General features: G+C 37.9%; 1 protein-coding gene across 1 annotated transcript; it reads left to right on the top strand.

Annotated features, from left to right (window-relative positions):
- Nucleotides 1-2,075: 2,075 nt before the first annotated feature.
- sid4 (secreted immunoglobulin domain 4) lies at nt 2,076-9,130 on the top strand. The gene is made up of 8 exons (XM_030145728.1): nt 2,076-2,144; nt 2,856-3,002; nt 3,090-3,224; nt 4,000-4,172; nt 5,015-5,201; nt 5,492-5,671; nt 6,840-7,106; nt 8,770-9,130. Exons 1-8 carry the CDS (start codon nt 2,096-2,098, stop codon nt 8,772-8,774), a joined length of 1,143 nt encoding a protein of 380 aa, XP_030001588.1. The 5' UTR covers nt 2,076-2,095; the 3' UTR covers nt 8,775-9,130.
- Nucleotides 9,131-23,211: the final 14,081 nt, after the last annotated feature.

Genomic DNA, 23,211 nt, shown 5'->3' with positions numbered 1-23,211 from the left:
TGTGAACTAAACTGTTTCTTTCTGTCATTTCTTTGTCATCACTCCTTCTGAGGTAAATGCAAACAAATCTGAACAAGAGAAAAAAAAAACAAAACAAGTGGATGTCATCTTGTCTATGCGTGTAGTCATTTCAGCATAGACACTGACAGCATAGACACATTTATCCCATTATAAGTAAGTGAGAATTTTTTTTTTTTTTTTTAATTCATAAAAAATTTGAACTTTGACCTACTTTCCCAAATTGTAATCACATCTATTCTGGGTCAGTGGCAATCTACAAATCCAATTTGGTACGAATTCAACCAATAGTTTTGCTGCTAGAGTCTTAACAAAGAAATAAACTGAACCAAAAACAATACCCCTAGCCTAGGACTGGGTGATACGGAAAAAAAATCACATCACGCTAATTTTTTTCATATCAGACAATATTGACATGTATCACCATATAAATCAAATCACTATTTTTGTCAAGCTTAAATTTTCCATTACTTATAAGTTAGTTGTGAAGAGATCAGAAGGTTATTTTTGATTTAGATATGATTTATTTTCTGTCAGAGGTTAAACATGTCAGATGTGCTGAAGAACATTATACAACTGTTTCAGATAAATAAAACAGGTACATATATTTAAAACTAAACTAAAAGTCTGACCAGAAGGTAAAAGATTTCAGGTTTAAAAGAGACAACAAACAAAACCGACCATCTTCACCAAACCATGCTGGGGTATATACATGGGGGAGCATCCTTAACTGCCATAACTGGCGAAAAAACCGAAAGTGAAACTTAACGTGTTTTGAAGGTCAGACTCCCGGCTTTTATGCCTCTGTTGTACACCGGAACTGAAACGTTTCACACCCTACTTCTCTAAGTTCTTGGTCACATTTTCTCCAGAGGGAACACTCATTACCTCCTGCTGCTGCCCAAACATTAGCTTGTGTGTTGCAGTTAGCTCTTCCGCCGGTGCTCTGTGCGTTAACCTAACTTGACGTGGCTCTAGCAGGATTGGTTCAGTGCCGTGATACTTAACTATGATTGGCTGTTCTAGTGTCTGTCAAAACATGGACGAATGAATTTTATCAAAATTCCAAGCCTCCTCTTCAGGGGCGGGGTAACAAAGCAGCTGGCTTCATATCTCCTGTTGGTATTAATCTGGTGGGCCAGTCTTCAGAGGGATCTGATAACAGTGAAGACTACACAATCTAAAAACATGTGATCTAATCATCCCTACAATGGCGATTTTAACACAAAAAAATGATATTACAATGCTCAATACAATGTCACTTAGAAAGATAGTATTTCAATGTTAACATTTGGTTTTAAATGATGTCAGAATGGTGTATGTAAGTCTGTGAAATTATTTTTATTACTTTCAAAGCCTAAATTATATTGTACTCTTTACTACTTTTTCTACAGTTTCTATACTTAAATAAATGTCCTTGCCCGTGGAATTTTATTAATATAATTTTCTGTTAAAAGATTGGATAACATAATATCTAGTAATAACTGATGGTTGGATTAGCTTTGTCTTTTTAGTGTACTCATATCACAAGCTTTTCTTTTTCTTTTCAACTATTTTTCAGCATATTTTAGCTACTTCTCAGGTGTCAAATGTCTTCTTTATTCATCTACCTTTGGAAATCCTGTCACTATCACTTCAGATTTATTCAGTAAAGATCCATGGGTTGTAATAAGATTTCCTGGAAGTAGAAGAATACTGTGAAAATGACAGACTACCCCTTTTAGTTGTACATACAGGGTCACAAAGTCCAGTGTTTGTACTCTGTAGTTTTTTGGCCTATAATGAATAAGTGAGATGAGGGATTTGTTGTAGTATAAGTCAGTAAGTTAGTAAACTAAATGAAACTCAAATATCTGTGAATGAGACACTGTGAAGGTATTTACCCAAATCAGATATGTGTACGTTCTCAAAGCGTAATCACTGAACTCCTCATACGTGACTGGCACTTGCGGACCATGTTTGAGTAGGGGAAGGGTTGGATGGTGAGAGGGGTTGAAGGTTGAAAGTGACTGAAAAAAAGACAGAATCAAGCAAAGATTTTAACCAAGGCAGGAACGTGGGACTGTCCCGGTCCATCATGGATTTCTTACCTGGAGCTTTGATCCTCTTTTCTCTATTGTGTCCAGGTAATGGTCAGTTTTATGCTGAGTAACATCTGCTGTGACACTGATATTTTAACATCCTTCTTTTTTTAAAATTTAATTAATGGACTGAAAATCAAACTGTGATTTAAAGTTTAGTTTCTGTTAAAATGTCCCAAGCTTGAACTACAGAACACTTTGTCTCAGTGTCATTATAGTGTGAGAGTGAAGCAGTGTATTTTATTATTTCATTTTCCTGAATCTAAAGCATATAAGTGCAATTCAGACATCAGTAGTTTATTGGTTTGCACGTTTTTTTTTTACTCTAAAGTATGTGTCCTTTTTACATATCTTTAAAAAAAAAAAAAACAAAAACATTCCAACTGTAAGTATTCAGTTTGTCCAGTTGTCCAGAGTAACACAAACTCTGTTTTTGTAAAGACATTGGTGCTAATTTTTAGTAATGTCAAGTTTTTATGTGAGTATCAAAACCAGAATTCCAGAGATTGTATTCATAGAGGCAGATATCCCAAAACTGACAAGACATATTAATGTAATGCTATATATGAATATTTCTCTTCTTTGGCAACTTTTTTGCTTTGTCATCAAATTGCTCCTCTGTCCAGTCTGTGTTTGCTCATCTTGTTTGCTCTGGGGTGTTTTCTGTTTACACTGTACGTTGCCCAGACCCGTCTAAGGTTCATCCATGTGTTTTGCACGGTTGAGTGTGTTTCACAGGCCTCTTTCTCTCTGCAGCGGTGAGTCAGGCTCCTGTCGTTTCAGTTGAGCCCCGGGCAGCCACTGTGCGCCAGGGGGAGACTGTGAGCTTCAGGTGCATTGTGGGAAGTGGCCCAGTGTCGAGCTCTGTGCAGTGGAGGAGAACCAATAACCAGGGATTAGCAGGTTATGAGTTACTGTCTGCATAAGCATTGTTAGAAAGGATGAGCATCAGTGAAGTTTAACTGAATGATGTTTACTTTTTCTTTTCAGACAATGTTAAAGTTGGTCCTGATGGTTTAGTGTTGACAGTTACGAATGCTCGACCTGAAAACCAGGGCCAGTACCGATGTGTGGCGGCCAACTCTGCAGGCCGTGGCACTGCCACAGCTGTGCTCAACGTCAAATGTATGCTTGTCTTTGTGTTTCTATAATGTGTGTGTGTAATGTGTGAACAGTAGCATATTTCCAGCCTCGGGACCGTTAAATGTCAGACAAAATATCACATATAGTTAAAAAATCATGATTACTGAAGTCAAACCATTTATTCCCAGCACCAGTATTGGGGTCAAATAAGGACACATTACGTTGATTCTTGAGAGGTTGTTTTATATTTTCCTGTTGTGTCCACCTAACTTAAAATGCTTTTTATGTGAAGGCAGCTTTCCCATATCTCATAGTAAGATCCCATTGAGAAGCTAAAAATTCTCTGTACTTATGGTCTTATGTGATAGTTTCTTTGAACTCATGTATCCCTCTCAAAGTCAAAAAGTGGGACATTGCCTGAATATGTGCAATGTGGGAAAAGGGATAAAAAATTCTGCACAGTACCATATAAAGTGGGAAACCTGGGCACCTTGAGATTTATCACCAACTCTGTATTGTTATAAAAATTTCAATATCACATGAGCTGCAGATTTTGATAAAGGTAAAATGTGTCACAACATATTATAAATGACTGTGCTGCCACAGAGAGATCCATAAATCATACTCATGTAAAGGAACCTGCTTTTTTTTGGCACAATCCCAGCAAATTTCATTCACATAATTTTTTCTATTTGCCAATTCAAATAAATTGTGACACATATCACAACTGCAATAGCTCAAACAGTCAAATATAACCGTCTTTTTTTTGCATGTCATTCACTGATTCTTAAATCTTTTTCTTGTTCTTCTGCTTCAGATCCACCTAAAGTACGGTTAACACCATCAGGGCCCCTGCGGGTCAGGATAGGAGACCATGTTTCAGTGGAGTGTCGAGCCACAGGTCGACCCAAGCCCACGTTGTCTTGGAAACGCCAAGGCTCCACCCTGCAGCTGGTTACCTTAGAGACAAATGATGGCAACACCATACAGGTAAATGAAGAGCACATACACAAGTTTTCATCTGTGTCCACAGGATTAAAATATTGTTTAGTACATATTGTACAAATTTCTTTTCTAATTTTGTGTCTTAACCCATAAAGACCCAAACATCCATCACTGACCAAAAGCATCTGCTGATCTAAATTGTTTAATACCTGTTTAATAGCTGTTGATCCACTAATTCTATCAATACAGTATGTAAATAATTGGTGTAAAATGCAGTTTATCATCTTTTCATGGTCATCAGATATGACCCATTTGAATGTTCAGAAGCTCTGTAGTGAACGTACAAACACCATCATCTTCTACAACACTGATTCACCAGTAAAACCCATGGAGTTTGATAAATGATAGTGGATGGAAATGCTTGGTTAATGATAGATTTTACTGAATAAGTCGCTTTTTCTGCAGTTTTCTCTGTTTTTAATATATTAACCCTCAACTTTAATATGAGCTTTTATAAACATCTACATGATCAGTGAATTAAATACAGGAAAATACCTGATTTATACTGATAAAATGCAAAATACGGAAGATAATTTTATAATAAATGGTAATAAATCACTTAAAAAAGGTTACATATAGAGAAAATGTCATTTGGGAACTGACACAAAAGTAGTGCTGAGTCTTTATGGGTTAATAGAGTGATTTAACATGTATACCTGGTATTTTTTAGAGCTTTATATACATATATATTTTTCTTTTTCTGTTGTATTGATCATTTCCTTCCTGCTACATTTTATTGTACTTGAATGTAACACCCAATAATTTACCCCTGGGATTAATAAAGTATTCTGATTCTGATTCACTGCTTATGTTCATTGTTTCCTCAGTGGCCCACTGTCCGCCCTGAGGACTCTGGAGTGTACATTTGTCAGGCTGAAAATAATGAAGGGGTGGCAGAAGTTAAAATCAACATCCTTGTGGAGGGGGGGCCTGGTGCACCGGTGGCTTCAGTGAGTGCCCCAGAAATGACTGTGATAGAGGGAAATACAGTCATTATGGAGTGTCAGGCCACAGGTAAGAGGACATTTGGAAATTGTCATACATCTGTCATTTGCTTTAATTTTCCTCAGAAGTAACTGTGGTTAAACTGCCTTTAGCTCCTGTTTTACTCAAATGGTAAATAGACTTTAAACCATAGTAACTACTTTAAAGACCTACTTCTTTACCATCACTTTTGATCCATTTTCTTAATGTCTTTGTGTTTTAACTCGTTTTTTATGCTTTTTCTCATTTGTTCCTTGTGCCTTTAGCTATGCACTCTATAAAGGTTGAAATAATGTCTCCTCCTCCGTTCTTCCTGTAAGGCTCTCCTCCACCCGTCATCACCTGGTCCAAGTTACGAGCACCGTTGCCATGGAAACACACCATGGTCGACGGTGTTCTCACTCTGACCAGTGTGGGGCGCCAAGACTCTGGACAATACATCTGTAATGCTACCAACATACATGGATACAGTGAAGCATACACGCAGATGGAGGTGGATAGTGAGTGAACACACAATCAGATTCATACAAACTGTAAATACAGGTTCATCTCCACCATGGACGCTTTGGACACAGATGAGTAGTGGTACATTTTTAGGCAGAACAGAACTAACTGAAGTGACTTTATGTAGTACTGACAGCCTTAAAACCCTGTCAGACCTCTGCTTTAATGTAGGGTCAATGGGCTACTGTTTTGCTCTGAACACAAACAGGGTTGAACTTGCTAATTGTTATTTGCTGCAATAGTAATAGTTTCCCAGTTTTCAATCCTTCTTGAGTTCAAGTTCGGTTCACTTTCAGTTAGCTTTTATAAAAGGTTTCATAGTTTAGTTCATTTCCATCAAACAGCAGTGCCACGTCCACAATTTTGAAGAACTTCTCTTTTATTTATTCATTTATTTTTTTATGTGAGTTCCATATGAGGGAGTACAGAAGGTCCAGGCCAGGAAAAAACATAAATCAGTTTTATTGGCCAAGTTTGTAAACACAAACAAGGTGTTTGATGCTCTCAAGTACTATAGAATACATAGAATACAGAATAAAAGTTACCAAAAAAAAAATAATAATAACAACAACAACAACAATAATAATAATACTAATACTAATAATGATAAAAATAAAAAGAATTTTAAAAAATTGTATCAAGAACAGAAAAAAATAATACCAAGCCAAAATAATGCAAAGACAATAGTGCAGTATAAAATAGTGCTAAAAAAAAAAGGCTATATCTACATTATATTTGATTGTAATTTAACACATACATGAATAGAGTCAAGATATTTGGGTTAATTTGATTGGATTTAAGGTCAAAAGTCAAGGTCACTGTAGACAGTTCTCCAAAAATCACTATATCTATATCTTCAGTTACTAAATTTTCATCTGATTCCTGTTGCGTCCAGTTATAATTTTTGTTGTAAAGATGCAATCACACTGACACACATACTACATAATTGTCTTCTGAGGGTGGTTTTTAATTTTTACATGGTATGAATTTTTATTGAACACTATTTTGCCTGACAGGTTGTTTTGAATGCTGCCCAGATAAAAGAAATAACTATAAAACACCCAGATGGCAAAGCTCCTCTAACGCAGCTCAATTAACGATACTGATATCATGGACATAGTGATTCTCAGCAGTTTTAACAGTACGGTTTTGTGGTCCACACAGCCCCTCCGTATGCCACCTGTCTGCCTGAACAGGTCAGACTGCAGCCTGGAGATGCTCTGCTGGTGCAGTGTCTCGCCCATGGCTCTCATCCCATTCAGTTCCAGTGGAGCCGACAGGGCAGAGCCGGTCTGCCCCCAGGAGCAGAGACCACAAAGGATGGGAAGCTCCTCATAGCCCACGTCAGACTCGCTGACAGCGGAACGTACAAATGTGTAGCCACCAATAACATCGGCTCCAGTGAGGCCCTGGCCAGAGTCGTCGTAAAAGGTGAGCTGGTTTGTGCAAATCATTGTTAACCAGGGGTGGAAGACTTCAGCTATATTATTTAACCCATAAAGGCCCAAACAGCCATTAGCTACCAAAAGCATGTTTAATAGCTGTTGATCCACTAATCCTATCAATACATGTAAATAATTGGTGTGAAATACAGTTTGTCATCTTTTCATGGTCATCAGATATGACCCATTTGGATGTTCAGAGGTTCCGTAGTGAACGTGGAAACACCATCATCTTCTGCAACATTGATTCACCAGTAAAACCCATGGAGTTTAATCACTGACAGTGGATGGGGACACTGGGTTTATGTTCAGTTAATGATATCTTTGCTGAAAAAGTCACTTTTTCTTCAGTTTTCTTCATTTTTGATATACTAACCCTCAAATGTAATCTGAGCTTTTATGAAAACTTACATGATCAGTAAATTAAATAGAGGAAAATACATGATCATCACTGGAAAAACTCAAAATTCAGAGAATCATAATAAAATAAATGATGACAAATCACTTAAGAAAAGTGAAATCTTGAGAAAAATTTATTTGGGAACTACCACACAAGAAGTACTGGGTCTTTATGGGTCAAATAAAACTACCAGTACAAAAATATGACAAGTTAAAGTCCTGCATGAAAACTCGTACTTAAGCTGAAGTACAGCAGATTGTGGTTAAAATACTGAGGATTTAATGTACTGGTCTGTTCTCCCTGACCGATATTGCTGTAGGTGCTGAAGATGGAGCTACTTTGAACTAGTCTAAACTTAGTTTTATAGACAACGAAAACATGTAAATCAGGCTTAATGAAATGATTAATGGGGGAGGAAAGAATAAAAACAATGTTTTTCTACACAAATCAGTTTGCAGGTTTGGGACATCTTTAATGTTTTATATTTGATGCAATGTTGTTTGCTTTAAGCTTTAATTAAATAAAACATGAGGAGATTAAAGGGGGAAATGTCTATATGCTGGAACTGTTAATGACACTCTGTAAGACATCATTGGCATAATCTTTAATAATGTGTCTTATTTTATAATCTTTCTATGTTTGTTTATTGTTGGAAATTTGCTAAAGCTGCCAGGTACAAGTAGTGATGTAAAACTCATAAAATGTGCCTCTAAGATGTAGTGGAGTGGAAGTAAGAAGTATCCTAAAATGGAAGTATCTTGACTTTGTGCCGTAACTGAGTACAGGTTCTTTCTTTAATTACCTCCGCCAAGGGGGTTATGTTTTTGCCAGGGTTTGTTTGTTTGTCTGTTTGTTTGTCTGTCCGTTAGTGTGCAACATAACTCAAAAAGTTATGGACAGATTTGGATGAAATTTTCAGGGTTTGTTGGAAATGGGATAAGGAAGAAATGATTAAATTTTGGTGGTGATCGGGGGTGGGGGGGGCCCACGGGGGGTGGGGGTGGGGGGGCACTGATTGTTAGTGTGCAACATAACTCAAAAAGTTATGGACAGATTTGGATGAAATTTTCAGGGTTTGTTGGAAATGGGATAAGGAAGAAATGATTAAATTTTGGTGGTATTCGGGGGCGGGGGGGCCCACTGATCAGCCTTGGCGGAGGTCTGCGCTCTCTGAGTGCTTCTAGTTGCTGTTTGCAGTTACTGAAGAGGCATACTTGTTCTTAACCCTTTTATTTCTGCTTGTTTTTTTCAGCTTAATGATGGTCACACCATGTCTCATTGAACCACCGACAACACGTGAGGCTCACAGCTTCTGCAAGCTCTGATTGTTGTCACTAACTTTATGAAATTTATGGTAATGAGGTGTCAGAAAAATGTAGATCCAATAAATCTATGTATTTGAATGCAGTGACAAATACCAATGCTGTTTAAAGTCTGGAAGTTATTGCATGTGCAGGGTTAAAGATGTGTTTTTATAGTATAAACTGATGCTATTGCGGTTTTCTCATATCTGGCTTGAGGAGGGCTTTTCTTTGGAATTACGACCTTCAGTGTTAATGGGAGTTTCTCCGCTGGAATGTCTCTGTTCTTCCTTTTTCCTTTTGGTGTTGTCTGCTCAGTATCCTGTAGAGAAGCTGTTCTTATGCTGTTAAATGTCAACACAATAAACACAAAGTAATAAAACAGTTGAATAATATGGCTTTGGATGACTGTGACATGGTGTTGAAATGGATTTTTTGCCTCTTCCTTTGTGGATCTTGGTGAAGTCAGACTGTATTTTCTTGACAGTGACTCTCTCACTCATCTCCTCCTCATCACATACATATAGCAGATTCAGATGATGATGGTCCCTAAAAAATGTTTTTAATTTAAATTTAGGATATTTTACCATGTTTTCCACATACATTAATTAGTCATGATATTATGACCACCAACAGGTTAAGTGGTATTAATATTTATTTTATTTATTTATTTTAGTTAACCTTTATTTAACCAGGAAGAAAATCCCATTTAGATTAATAACCTCTTTTCCAAGGGAGTCCTGGCCAAGAGGCAGCACAACACATAGTTACAACATACAGTTACATTATACGGTTACAACATACAGTAATTTACAGGACCAGTCAACCTATGTAAAACACGTGCAAGTCATTGAGATATTCTCTAACACTCTGAGTTTGGATTTAAAAGCATTCAGAGAGATCAGTTCAGTCAGTTTCCAGTCTCTTGATGATCTCATTTCAATGGGACCAGCCAGTGGGTGGGATATACAGGGGTTGGACAAAATAATGGAAACACCTTAAAAAATCAAAAAAATATAATTTAATATGGTGTAGGTCCGCCTTTTGCGGCAATTACAGCCTCAATTCTCCGAGGTATTGATTCATACAACTTGTGAATCGTTTCCAAAGGAATTTTAAGCCATTCTTCAGTTAGAATACCCTCCAACTCTTTTAGAGACGATGGCGGTGGAAATCAACGTCTTACTTGAATCTCTAAAACTGACCATAAATGCTCAATAATGTTGAGGTCTGGGGACTGTGCCGGCCATACGAGATGCTCAACTTCATTAGAATGTTCCTCATGCCATTCTTTAACAATTCTAGCTGTATGGATTGGGGCATTATCATCTTGAGGTGAAGGTGTTTCCATTATTTTGTCCAACCCCTGTATTAAGCAGCAAGTGAACATTTAACCAGCAAAGTTGATGCATTAGAAGCAGCAAAATGGGCAAGAGACGAGATCTGAGTAACCTTGACAAGGGAGAAGTTCAAACTGCTGGGTCAGATCATCTCCAGATCTTATTGTTCATTCCCAAAGTAAAGTTATTGGTACCTACCAAAGGTGGTCTAAAGATTAACAGCCAGATCTCAACCAATCCAGCATCTATGGGAGTATAACATTTTTACCATCTGTCTAATATTGTGTAGGTTCCCCTTTTTCCACATAAACAGCTCTGACCCGAGGCCTGCGTAGACTCCACCAGACCTCTGAAGGTGTGCTGTGGTATCTGGACCAAGATGTTATCAGCAGATCCCTGAAGTCCTGGAAGTAGAGAGGTGGACCTACATGGATCTGATTTATTTGTCCAACACCTCCCACAGATGGTCCTGAGATTAAGATGTCCTTCCTTATTCAATGTTTGGTCGGTACTAACCACTGCAGACCAGGAATACTCAACAAGACCTGCAGTTGTGGAGATGTTCTGACCCAGTCATCAGTTACAATATGGACCTGGTCAAAGTCACTCAGTTCATTATGTTGAGCATTTTACCGTTTCAAACACATCAACTTCAAGGACTAAATATTCACTCTCTTCCAGACACCTGTCACTATCCTGGCTCTTGTCGTCACTTCTCCAGAAATGTTGTCGCAGGCAACTAGATTATAAAACTGTAAATACAAGGACTTTTATATAAAATATTTTCAGAGTCAAGCTAGATCCTGGTAGTTTCAACTCATTTGACAATAGAGACAGACTAAAAACTGTAACTTTAAAGAGTTGATAATTATTTCCAATGATGTGCAAAAGGAAATGACATATTTCACTACATTTTATTCTTTAAAGAATCTGATGTTTGTTTGAGAGTTAATTCCCTTCACTTCATTCTTTTATTTCTGAGCAGCTCTTAAATGTTTAATAATTGTGTTAGATTTCAAATGTCAAATCTTCTCCACACTGTAAAAAATCCCTTCCTTAACCACTTGATGGCATCATAGCTTTACAGTAAAGCCCACATTACATTAACGTCCAAGAGGATTAATTTAAGTACACACCCTTAACAACTGGGAGGACAGATGCAATACACAGTCAAACTATTGTGTCCAAATGATTCCATGTTGTCCTCTCTTTGTTTTTGAATGAACTGTAAACTTCTGTTGAACGTTCAGTTTGGTTGGACAAATGTGTAGCCAAATGACACACCACCGAGCCACGTTTTGAGGCTCTATTTAAGAGTGCTCTGCATAAATGAGGTGTTAGCTTGACATTTAAGGTTTGTGGTGACAGCATTTGGTTGGAAAAAGAGCTGCTAGTCCCAAAGCTGCTGTTAGATCAGACCCTCTAGCTGCAGTATATACGACCGTTGCTCGTAAAAAAAAAAACCCATCTCCACTGAAAAACAAGCTTCACCTTCTACACTTTTTACTCCCTTCATCTTTACAAGCATCTTCAAAGCTGGGGAGGAAATATCTGCCCTTTGTCACCTTTCACTCCACCCCCTCACTTCACATCCAGACTGAGGGAGTGAAGACGAGGGAGACACAATAAACAGACCTCAGAGGGAAGTACAACAAAGAAACCAACAAACATTTTTAACTGTGAATAATTAAGAGTCGCTGAGGTGGAAAGACAACCTGTGACAGAGAGGAAACTAATTCATTAAATCGGGTCTGTTTATGGGTGTGTGTATATGTGTGTCTGTGTACATACTAACTAGACGTGGACATACAGTATGCACTCTAATGGAGTCTGACATAAACACTGAAGTTCATAGGACTTCAGATGACATCCTAGAAAAAGTATGTGTGAGCACGCACTTACTTACAGATGTTTCATCACAATATCAGAAGCGTTACATTAGTTTATATTACAGTGAGGACACACAGTGGTGCAGCATTTATTCTGGACCACACATTGCTTACGTTAGCCTTAAGAGGTGAAGAGAGAGAAAAAAAAAATAACAGGGAGTCTGCCTTGTGGTTTTATCAACGTAGACGGGGAGTAAAATGTTCCAGACTTTATATGTTCCAGTTAATAATTAGAAATGTCACTGCTGTTGGATAAAGACCAGGGTAAAATTCAGGAAGGAACCAGGGAGGTGAGAGCTTCCTCATACAGGAAGTGATAGGTGGAGGGGGGCGCCTGTCAAATCCATTGTTATGAAGCACTTTAGGGATTCAAGTACAGAGGTGGTACAAGTACACAAGTCTGTACTCCAGTAGAGGCACAGATATTAGCAAAAAAAAGACAAGTAGTGATTCAACTTCTTTACTGCAGTGAAAAGTTCAGGTTCCAGTATATAAATGCAAATACTAAAAAGTACTGTTAAAAGCAGAAGCACTGAACTCACTAACTCAAGTAAAGCTCTGAAGTAAAAAGCAGAGTTGATCGATCGGAACTTATTGAGAACATTATCAAAACTTAAAATGACATAACAAACAATAAACTGAAAATGAACATTAACTTCATTCAGTGTCTTCCTTTCTTGCCTGTTGATCTTAAATATCATTTTCATTTCATCAGATTTGTTGGACTCGCAAAAGATTTATATCACATGACACTGGAGTTTTTTGGTCGTAGTTAAATTGTGATGTATGTTCCCCCTGCTAATTTCTACCCACTGTCCTATTTGTTATATGTTCTTTACACATTACACTGAATTACTGAATGATGAATCAACATATTACTGAAATCATAATCTGACCAAATGCAACATCCAAATCTCAGGAGATTTTCTGATGAAATTAAATTTTGCCACAACATTATTTTACTCCGGTATAAATAAAGCTTTGTGGTGTTAGCAGAGACACTGTGGTGTATATATCATCAGTGAAACGTAAATGGTACACACATAAACACTACCCACTACAAATGTAATTCATTGCAATCACAATATCTGTTGAAACCTTTTGTAATGTGTTTTTGCATAATGTTTTGGCCTAGTTTTAGTGGAGTGTTCTATAAGGATACACACCAGAAAACAAGTAATGCACACTCACATTCACACTGTTTGATCCAAACATATATTAATGAAGCACATCAAATGATTTGGCATATATGGTTCCTTATTTCATATAACTGTTACAACTCACCCCAACATGTGTTATAACTTACGCTGGCGGTCGGATATGTTGTAACAAAAGAAACACTCTGTATTTGACATTAATTCACAAGGTCTGTGATATTGTGATAGAGTCTGGTTTTGACCAACTTGATATGTAAAGTGTCATGAGATAACTTTTGTTATGATTTGGCACTATATAAATAAAATTTGATTGATTGATTGATTGATATTGTGTCAATTGGTGCCATTTGTAACAGACAAATTTAGATTCTTTGTATAAAAATTGATAAACAAAGCAAAAGCATTAAGCGAGTTACAGATGCTGAGGCAGAAAGTATCAGAAACGTATCCTGTCTCTATTATTTTGTACTTTGTTATTTCCCACATGTGGATAAGATGGAGTGAGCCAGCAGTTTGTAGAAACAACCCCTTCTTTAGGACACAGGATGTTGGGCTGGTGATGTTGCAGGATGTCCTCAGTCGTGTCGACTGCAAAACCAAGTTAACCACCAGTTTACATAGCATTACTCTCTGCTCACCACACCAGGTTTTTTTTCCACACTTTTCTCAATACCTTGACCACTTTTCCCAAAACACAGTGTTCACTTTTTTCGAAACACCTCAGAAACTTTCTCTCAGTCACTGTTCACTAGATTCAATAGATTGAAGTATGAAAATATGGTACATTTTGTTAATTATTTGTGCAGTCTTTTTGCCATCTATACAAAAGTGGTCAAATCCACACAACAAAAGGCATACATATTGGCCAAATATACTACAGTATACTGTATTTAAATACTAACTGCGTTAAAGACATTTGTATTTTTTAATTTCATTGTACAAAGCAATAAAGATTCTATTCTATTCTATTCTATTCTATTCTATTCTATTCTATTCTATTCTTTGTCATTTACCACATTCATCAGTGTATCTCTAGTCCGGTAACAGGCAAAACAAGTTTGTTTGTCTGCATGGATGCTTTTAAAGACATTTTGTGGGCATTCTTATGTTTGGCAGTTGAAAGAAGGTAGAAAAATGACATACAGTCAGTGCTTCAGCTGGGAATGGAATCAGGGAATAACTACTCTTACCACTAAACACCGCTGATAGTCGAAAGCCTGCAGTGTTTCCAAGGTCAAGATGGACGTCAACGTAAACGTGAAGCTCATCCAGATTTGACACCAATTACAAAGGACAAGATGGATGAGCATCAGGTGTATAGTGGCGATCTAATGTTGTTTCATTCACCATACTGGAAGTATAAGGGCTTGCATACTTTTTCTTGTGTTTTGTCCCAGAAAATTTTGCACATATTTGTCATGAAGCATAGAGCACCATTTGACATTTATTGTACTTGCTACATGTTAAAATATGTAGCAACTGTAAGAGCCATCTCACTTTTTTTTTGTTTTATTTTTCAATGCAGCACTAAACTTAAAAATGACAGGAAATAGCTTGATTTGTTCATTGAGAGCCACAGTCATCTAATGGCAAAGAGCTAAGTTGCAAAGTGTTAGTTGAGGCAACATGCATCACTCTTAGCTGAAGCATGAAGTGTTTTAGTTTTTGAAGTGCATCTCACACCAAAGGTAAAATAATGAGTTCAAGTGTGTGTGTAAAGCACATGGTGTGCAGAGCTTGCAAAACGCATATGTGGTTGAGACTATTGTGACACTGTGTCTGAATAAGGAAACTCCTGATACTGAAACTGCCAACATTTCAACAATATGTGAAAAATCAACCTGAAATCCAACTGTAAAATCTAACTAAAAAGAGAGTACAACGATTTGCAAATCTCCCAACGTATAATTTATTCACAATAGAACATAGAAAACATTAAATGCTGAATTTCAATTTTAATGCCAGCAAAACATATCCACAAAGTTGGGAGGATTATATTTACCACTGTTTAGCATCCTCTCTTATTTCTGAATAACAATCTGTAAACATCTAGGAACTGAAACCAGTCGCTGAAGTTTTAGAATGTGCCATTATTGTCTGATATAGGACAGTCCTGGGTCTATACTGTATTCTTTGAGTCATGGTGTGCCAAACATTTTTTGTTGGTGAAAGGTCTGGACTTCAGGCCAGTTAAGTGCCCTGAGTCTTCTGCTACAAAGCCACACAGTTGTAACTGATGCAGTATATGGTTTAACATTATCGTATTGAAATATTCAAGGCCTTTCCTGACAAATGTATTGTCTAGATGGGATCATATGTTGCTCTAAAACCTGCATACATTCAGCCTTGATGGTGTTTTACCACATGTGCAAGCAGCCCCATTTCATAGGCACTAATGCAGCCCCCTACCATCACAGATAGAGGCTTGTGAACTGAGTGCTGATAATAAGCCAGATGGCCCCTCTCCTCTTTCGTCTGGAGGACATGGTGTCCATGGTTTAGAAAAGTAATGTTGAACCTCAACGTTGTCTTAGTTCATTTTAAATGAACTTTGTCCTGTTCACATATGGCTTCTTCTTTGCATGATAAGAGCCTGTATTTGTCATTTCACAGCCAATGATTTCTGGATGTCTTCCTGAGACAATGTCTGGTTTTAATGCAGTGCTGCCTGAGGACCAAAAGATCATGAGAATTCTTTAACAATTTTCAGCCTTGTCCTTTATTTGCACAAATTTATCCAGATTATCAAAATATTTGGATTATATTATGCAGTGTAGAAGATGAGATATTCAAAGTCTTCACAATATCATGTTGAGGAACATTATTCTAACATAGTTCTGCAATTTTCAGATGCTGTTTATCCGCTCATCTTTACTTTTAAGAGATTCTCCAAGATGTTTTTTCTCAGTCAATCATGTAACTGACCTATTGTCAATTAAAAGCACCGTATGTAGGATTGTGGCCAAAACTGGTACTGCAGTCACATTCAAAATACTGTAGAGCATGGTATCCCCTCCGCCTCCCCCCCAGGCAGCGGGTTGCCAGATCCAGCATGAGCGTCTCCTACAAGGAGAAATAGGCCCGGTATTCGGTTCGGTACCTGTGAGACCATCTCTTCACCCAGGCCCGGGCCATGGTCTCTTCACCTGGTGGCTCACCGGGTGGTGAGACAGTAGCCTGGGCCAGGCGACCCAGGAACGGTGACTCTGTCACGGCCCGGGAAATGTTTTTTACTAAAATGTACTTGGAGTGAAGTGTCAAAAATAGGACCAAAGTGACCAAAGTAGAAGCTGAGACAACAGTAAGACTCACTTCCTTTGCCACAGGTCCCAGACGGAACTGATACTGTACAACAAGGAAACAGATGTTTACTTATTTGAAGTTTTGTTAATTAAATTCAATTCCCTTGAAAGCTTGTACAGTTAATATTTGCTTAACAAACTTAATAACAGAGCTGTTGAGGGTGGAAACATGTGACCCTGTTTACAGTAACACCATCTAACACATTTAAACAAAACTTGCATCGTTCTGTGAAGAGGCTGCTGCTGCTTGTTGCTGAGCACCACAAACAAAAACCTGTAAATATAGCTGTTAACTGAAACCTCAATGACATATAACCTGTAGTTTCAGAACATACAGTTCACTACCCCGCTTTTCTTCCTTTGACGCATGTCATCCCTTTGTATCTCATGTAACCATGGCCCCTTGTAATGTTTAACAATCTCAACAGCCAGTTGTTGTATATCTATATGTTGTGCAGTCATGAATACTTTTCTGTGTTTTTGCAGAACATTTCATTGTGTCTGAGAACAGTTTGATGAGGGTGAAGATTTGATATTTAGGGGTCAGAGAATACATCATGTAAAGAGTGTCCTTACAAAAATAGAAAAACCTGAGCTGGTGTGTGTACTTTGTATACTAAGTGTGTGTCTCACCTGTGTTTGTGGTATCACTGAAAAACCACATGGCCCAGAAAATGAAACTGAATGGCCCTTATGGTTAGAAATACCCGCTATAAAAGCAGAAGAGGGTGCGAGGCATGCAGTCTGTTAGAAAATCAGAGACTCAGTGAATATACTACAGTGTGTACTGCACAAGTTATACTCCCATAAAACACTACAAAAATTAGGCTGTTGCATATTTGCTGATAAAATAGAAATGTGTTAAAAAAACACAGGGAGGATAAAGGATGTGGCTACTGAGTCAAGGGTGACCCAGAAATATCTATATCTTCAGTGATTACAACTATTGATAAAAGCGACCTTGACTGATGAAGTCAAAATAACAGGCTTCCACATTTAGTCACCAAAACTCTGTAGAATTCTTCCCAGAAAGCATGAGTTTGTATTTTTCTGCCTGTTTTCAGGGTGTATCCAACAACTGCTACTGTGTGATTATGATCCATTTACTGTGTTTCCATGTGGAAAGATCCTGTTTGTGGGTGTGAGTGGATCTGGAACTGGATAACATTTGACTACTGTCGTCATAGAGTTTTATTCCATCACAGTTAAACTATTGCTCAGAAACTGTCCACCAATCACCAGTTAAAATAGTAATGTCTCTTTGAAGAGTAGACATGGAAGATGAGCTGAAGGGGTGGGGGTGAACACAAAATTCTTTCTTTCTAAATTTGTGGGCAGCTGGGGGATTGCATAAAATATACTTTACTGCAAGACTGCGCTTGACAACATCTGATAAATAATTCCTTTATTTGTGACCCGTCTGGGAATATTTCCCAACTCTCCCATGACCCTGGCTGTTTTGCAACATTGATTTTAGAAAACAATGATTGAATTCTGTCTTACATTTTGATTGAAAACCATTTACAAGTAAAAAAAAAAAAAGAAATGAAAAAAAGTAAAATTAAATCGACTACATTTTGGATTTCCTGTCCCAGAATAAACCACCTTTTACTAACTGATTTAGTTTTACTTTCTGGTTCTTCTATCAAGTTGTTTAAAAAGCAAAAAAAAAAAAACACCGATACCTTATGTGCAGTATGAGTAAGTACTTCTGTTGGATCTGACCACAGACACAGTGCAACACATGATTTATCACATGGCATTATTTTGCTGTGCACATCTCTTGCTATTTTCAGTTTTGAAATGAAATCTGGAATATTTGTGATTACAAAAGAGGTGGTGATGTGTGTATGATGCTTTACTCAGGATAGTAATTATGCAAAGCTGCCTTACTGGCTTTTTGCCGAACTCTTGACTATGGGTTTCATCAGTTTATGTTTTGTCTTGGAGACACATTTGTTGACATGTGAACAGCAGATGTTTTGATATCAGTCAAACCTTTGGGACTTTGCAGCTGAGGATTATTACTCCTATAAAGACACATTTGTTAAAACTCTGTAGCCTCATTATTGAGTGACTTTAACATTCCTGCAAATATACTTCAAATAGAAGTAATTTTCAATGTGTTGCTCAGGAAAGTGTCAATTCTATGCAACGGTTAAATAAAAGCTGAAATGTTTCAATGCTTTAAATATGTATATATACACAATAGACAGTACATATGTGAACAGTGGATGAACATTCCATCACCTGCTGATTGTAAACTTCAATTTTAAAGCCTAAAGATTTCAACATGGCAGCCTCCATGTTGGTTTTAAGGAAACAAATGAGAGGGTGGAGCTGGAGAGCATACTGAGCACACCGACTGCATCTAGTGTAATAATAAACAGCATGTTTACCTTGTTGATGAATGTTACTGTATACAGTTGTGTTTCAGTGGTGTGTGTCAGTAATGTGAATATCATGAAATGTATAAACACACCAATAAAAGCTACCTGAGCTAGTTAGCAGGACAGAAGACAGGCCATATATTTCAACACGTTAATGCTAACATCAGCTAATGCAGGAAATGGTTCTTATAACTGACCCTTCGCTAACCCCCCCCCCCCCCCATGGTTACAGTTGCTAGGTCTGGCAAGCTTTCTCATGCGGTTCATTCCATGCATACATGGATTTCTCAACATCTTGATGATTCATGTACAGAACAGACATATATAGGAGCAACAATGTTCTTGCATTGCAGGGTAAGTCAATATTTTGTTTTACTTTAAGCTAACTTTCAGTCACGACTCCCTATAGTTTTTGGTATCTGATATGTTTTAGCCCATTGCTAAATGCTATGTTTTCCATCTGTTTATAGCACACCAGGATATTGTTCCCACATCATGGATTTATACTCAAACGGTACACAACTACCTAACTCAACGTTGAAACATTAGTAACTTTTAATCGATATTCTAGTATAGCAGCGGTGACCAACCCTGGTCCTGGAGAGCTACTATCCTGCATGTTTTAGATGAATCCCTCTCCTAACACACCTGATTCAAATGCTAAGCCTATCATCAAGCTCTGTAGAAGCCTGATAATGACCAGTCAGGTGTGCTGGAAGAGGGATTCATCTAAAACATGCAGGATAGTAGCTCTCAAGGACCAGGGTTGGTGATCCCTGTACTACAATCTTGCAGCTAACAATTGTGTGCTAGTTAACGTTAGCATCTTACCTTAGAACACACATAGTAGTTGCATAGTAACTGCGAGTGAGGTCTTCTACACTGTTTAATCCTCTAGTTGTGTTTTTGGTTTGATAAGGTGAAAAAGTCAACATCACCCAAATGTTCTGGATAGCTTTCATCAGACTTGCAAGTCCCATACATTCACTACTTAGGCATTGTGCTCCAGAGGTGTATGCTTGCCAGGTGCTCCTCTCATAGTTGTAGTTACCATTGCTAAGGTATGGTTGATCAGTAGTGGTTCTTGGGTGGGACTTAACGAAGGGTCAATTAAGCACCAGCAAACTTCATGACAGACAAGAACTCAGAATGTCCAACTTTGCAGCCCAGCTAATGGTAATAAAGCACAAACAAAAGGCAAAGACAGACAGACTCACCTGTCAATCACAGTGGCCACTCCTTTATTTATACATAACTTTTTGTCTTAATATAATCTAAACAGGTCAGTTATATACAAATGTTCTCCACTGTACAGAACTCATGGAAAGGGAAAGGAACAACAAAGACCAAAAACACTTTTTGCACCAGGTTGTAAATGTTTATTTGCACTAACATGGGGTCTATGGTGAATGACTCACCTCTGGAGTCAACCCCCAGTGGACATTCAAGTTACTGCAGATTTTGATACTTCCACGTTGGTGTCACTTTCCAGCACCAGATGCTGTTGTTTGGCGTACACTAGTGTAGTGACTGAAATCAGACTTGGTCTTTTGAGAGAGTTGTCTCTTCTATGTCTCACCTGCATTTTTAAAGACAATTTTAGATTCAGTTTCCACACTAGTAAAGACTAGAACTGCAGAGACTTCAACAGAAATTGTCTGACATACAGTAATGGGCAAAAGTTTAGGCCACCTTTAGCTTGTTGTTTTTATAGGGTGGAAATGAGTGTGCATATTTATTTTTCATTTTGTCTCCATCGTCTTTGTTATCTTCTTCTCCTTCATTGTTTTTGTTAGCAATTTCTTTAAACATCACAGAACTACTGGTCTGCTACTACTTTTTTTTATCTAGCTTCCTTGGGGCAGTGTCTATAAAGTTTTTTCACAATTTTCAAGAATTTTATTTATTTATTTATTTTTTTACAAATTTTTTAAATATCAAAAAAATATGCCATTAGTTGTAATGGGCCATATTTACACTGAACAAAAATATAAATGCCCCACTTTTGTTTTTGCTCCCATTTTTCATGAGCTGAACTCAAAGATCTAAAACTTTTTCTGTGTACACACAAGGTTTATTTCTCTCAAATATTGTTCACAAATCTGTCTAAATTTGTGTTAGTGAACACTTCTTCTTTGCTGAGATAATCCATCCACCTCACAGGTGTGGCATATCAAGATGCTGATTAGACAGCATGATTTTTGCACAGGTGTGCCTTAGGCTGGCCACAATAAAAGGCCACTCCAAAATGTGCAGTTTTATCACATAGCACAATACCACAGATGTCACAAGTTTTGAGGGAATATGCAATTGGCATGCTGACTTCAGGAATGTCCAGCAGAGCTTTTGCCTGTGAATTGAATGTTCATTTCTCTACCATAAGCCATCTCCAAAGCTGTTTCAGAGAATTCATGAAGAAGACTGTGCAAGGAAAATGGTGGTCACACCAATACTGACTGGTTTTCTGACCCCCCTGGACCACCCAATACAGTAAAAGTGCACATTTTAGAGTGGCCTTTTATTGTGGCCAGCCTAAGTCACACCTGTGCAATAATCATGCTGTCTAATCAGCATCTTGATATGCCACACCTGTGAGGTGGATGGATTATCTCAGCAAAGGACAAAGGAGAAGTGCTCACTAACACAGATTTAGACAAATTTATGAATAATATTTGAGAGAAATAGGCCTTTTGTGTACATAGAAAAAGTTTTAGATCTTTGAGTTCAGCTCATGAAAAATGGGAGCAAAAACAAAAGTGGTGCGTTTATATTTTTGTTCAGTGTAGATGGCTGGAATGACATGGAAATGGTTACAGACATCAATGTAGTTACTATTGAGCACTGACAGGAAATCATATGGGCTTTCATTTAATCAGTTGAGTTCTCCTCCAGTGAAAGTACCACCCATTTCTATTGGGAGATTGACCTCCTGCATGAAGACCACAGGACTCTGACACAACAGCAGAACTTGACAATCTCACAAATTCAAGTTGTGAGCGACAGGGCCATTGGTCCTATTTTTCAGTATATGCTACTTTATTCTTCCAAGTTCTACTTTTGAATGAGAGATGAATTGCTTTCTTACCCAGAGCCAGTGTGATCTCACCCATGTCTTGTGATGTATTATGCATCATGGTGTGGATACATTGATTTTCATTGTGTGTAATAAACACGGATACACACAAATTTTGGAGTGTGTTCTGGAAATGTTTGGGCTCATCATCTGTAATGCCTGGTTGGTGAAGGTCAGAACAAAAAAGAGGATGTGAGGAGAAGACGTTTCAGTTACATCATGTCTTACGAACTCAAATGTGCACAGCATGTGTTGTAGGGGGAGTTGCTGACAAACAGATGCTTTTTACCAAGGTACTACTTGTGTTAACCCTGTTCGAGTGTAGAAAAGGTCAAGATATCAATGCGGTTTTTTTAGTCAAGTGAAAATGTCATACACTCATGCACATGTGAATCCACTACAGAGAATATAATCACATATTCTGCTTCTTGTAACTGTCTAGTGAATACTTGTAGGCCCTGTATAAATAACTAGCATCTTCTGACATATTCCATTTTCCCATACAGATTCGACTGTTGGATGACTGATGGTCACACTGGGCAGATGTCCATTAAGAGTAGGAGGGATTGATGTTCACTGGTTGGATACACTCACATGCACACACACCCACTGACAGGATCTTTCCACATGACAGCAATGAAGCAGATGATCGTAATGGTGTCATTTCACACACAAACACACACACACAGGCAAAAGATCAACTTACAAACACACATACAAGATACGTCTGTTTTTACTTAGCGTTTTGTTTGGTAAAGATGCAGCAGGAACGTGAACTCCAATTGTCTCATCCTCTTCCTGTCGACATGTGGAGACAATTTGTGCGTCTCCATGCATGTGTTCATTTGTCTCCTCACGTCTTCCGACTCTGTCTGCGCTAATACGATGAAAAACGATGATAGGAGGTCAAGATGATGCTTGAGAAAACAAATGGGTTTGCCAGTGAGAGATTGAAGGGAGGAAAAGAGGTCATTACAACTCGCTTTTCTCTCACTGTAGCTAGGCTGAGAAACTGCTGACAACTAGAGACTACTTTCAGCATGTTGGGCTCACTATTAAAACTGTAAAGTGTGTGTCTGTTAGTGAGCAACATGAAATTAAACATCTTATCTACACCAACATTGCACCAGTTGTAGTAATCATAACAACAGATATCAACACTGATCTAAATCTTCTGTGCTTTTACATTTTGTCTGTTCTTGTCTTGCTGTAAGAAAATTGACTTTGCTTGCTTTCATTTTC

The sequence above is a fragment of the Sphaeramia orbicularis genome, chromosome 1 (assembly GCF_902148855.1).
Source record: "Sphaeramia orbicularis chromosome 1, fSphaOr1.1, whole genome shotgun sequence".
In the NCBI taxonomy this organism is placed as follows: Eukaryota; Metazoa; Chordata; class Actinopteri; order Kurtiformes; family Apogonidae; genus Sphaeramia; species Sphaeramia orbicularis.
This window is presented reverse-complemented; position numbering and strand designations above follow the sequence as displayed.

What these genes read in the sequence shown, in the direction of transcription:
- sid4 (XM_030145728.1), top strand. Translation starts at nt 2,096, where the DNA reads ATGGATTTCTTACCTGGAGCTTTGATCCTCTTTTCTCTATTGTGTCCA. An exon ending in CAATAACCAGGGATTAGCAG is followed by an intron (nt 3,003 to 3,089) that starts GTTATGAGTTAC and finishes TTTTCTTTTCAG; the next exon opens with ACAATGTTAAAGTTGGTCCT. An exon ending in AGCTGTGCTCAACGTCAAAT is followed by an intron (nt 3,225 to 3,999) that starts GTATGCTTGTCT and finishes CTTCTGCTTCAG; the next exon opens with ATCCACCTAAAGTACGGTTA.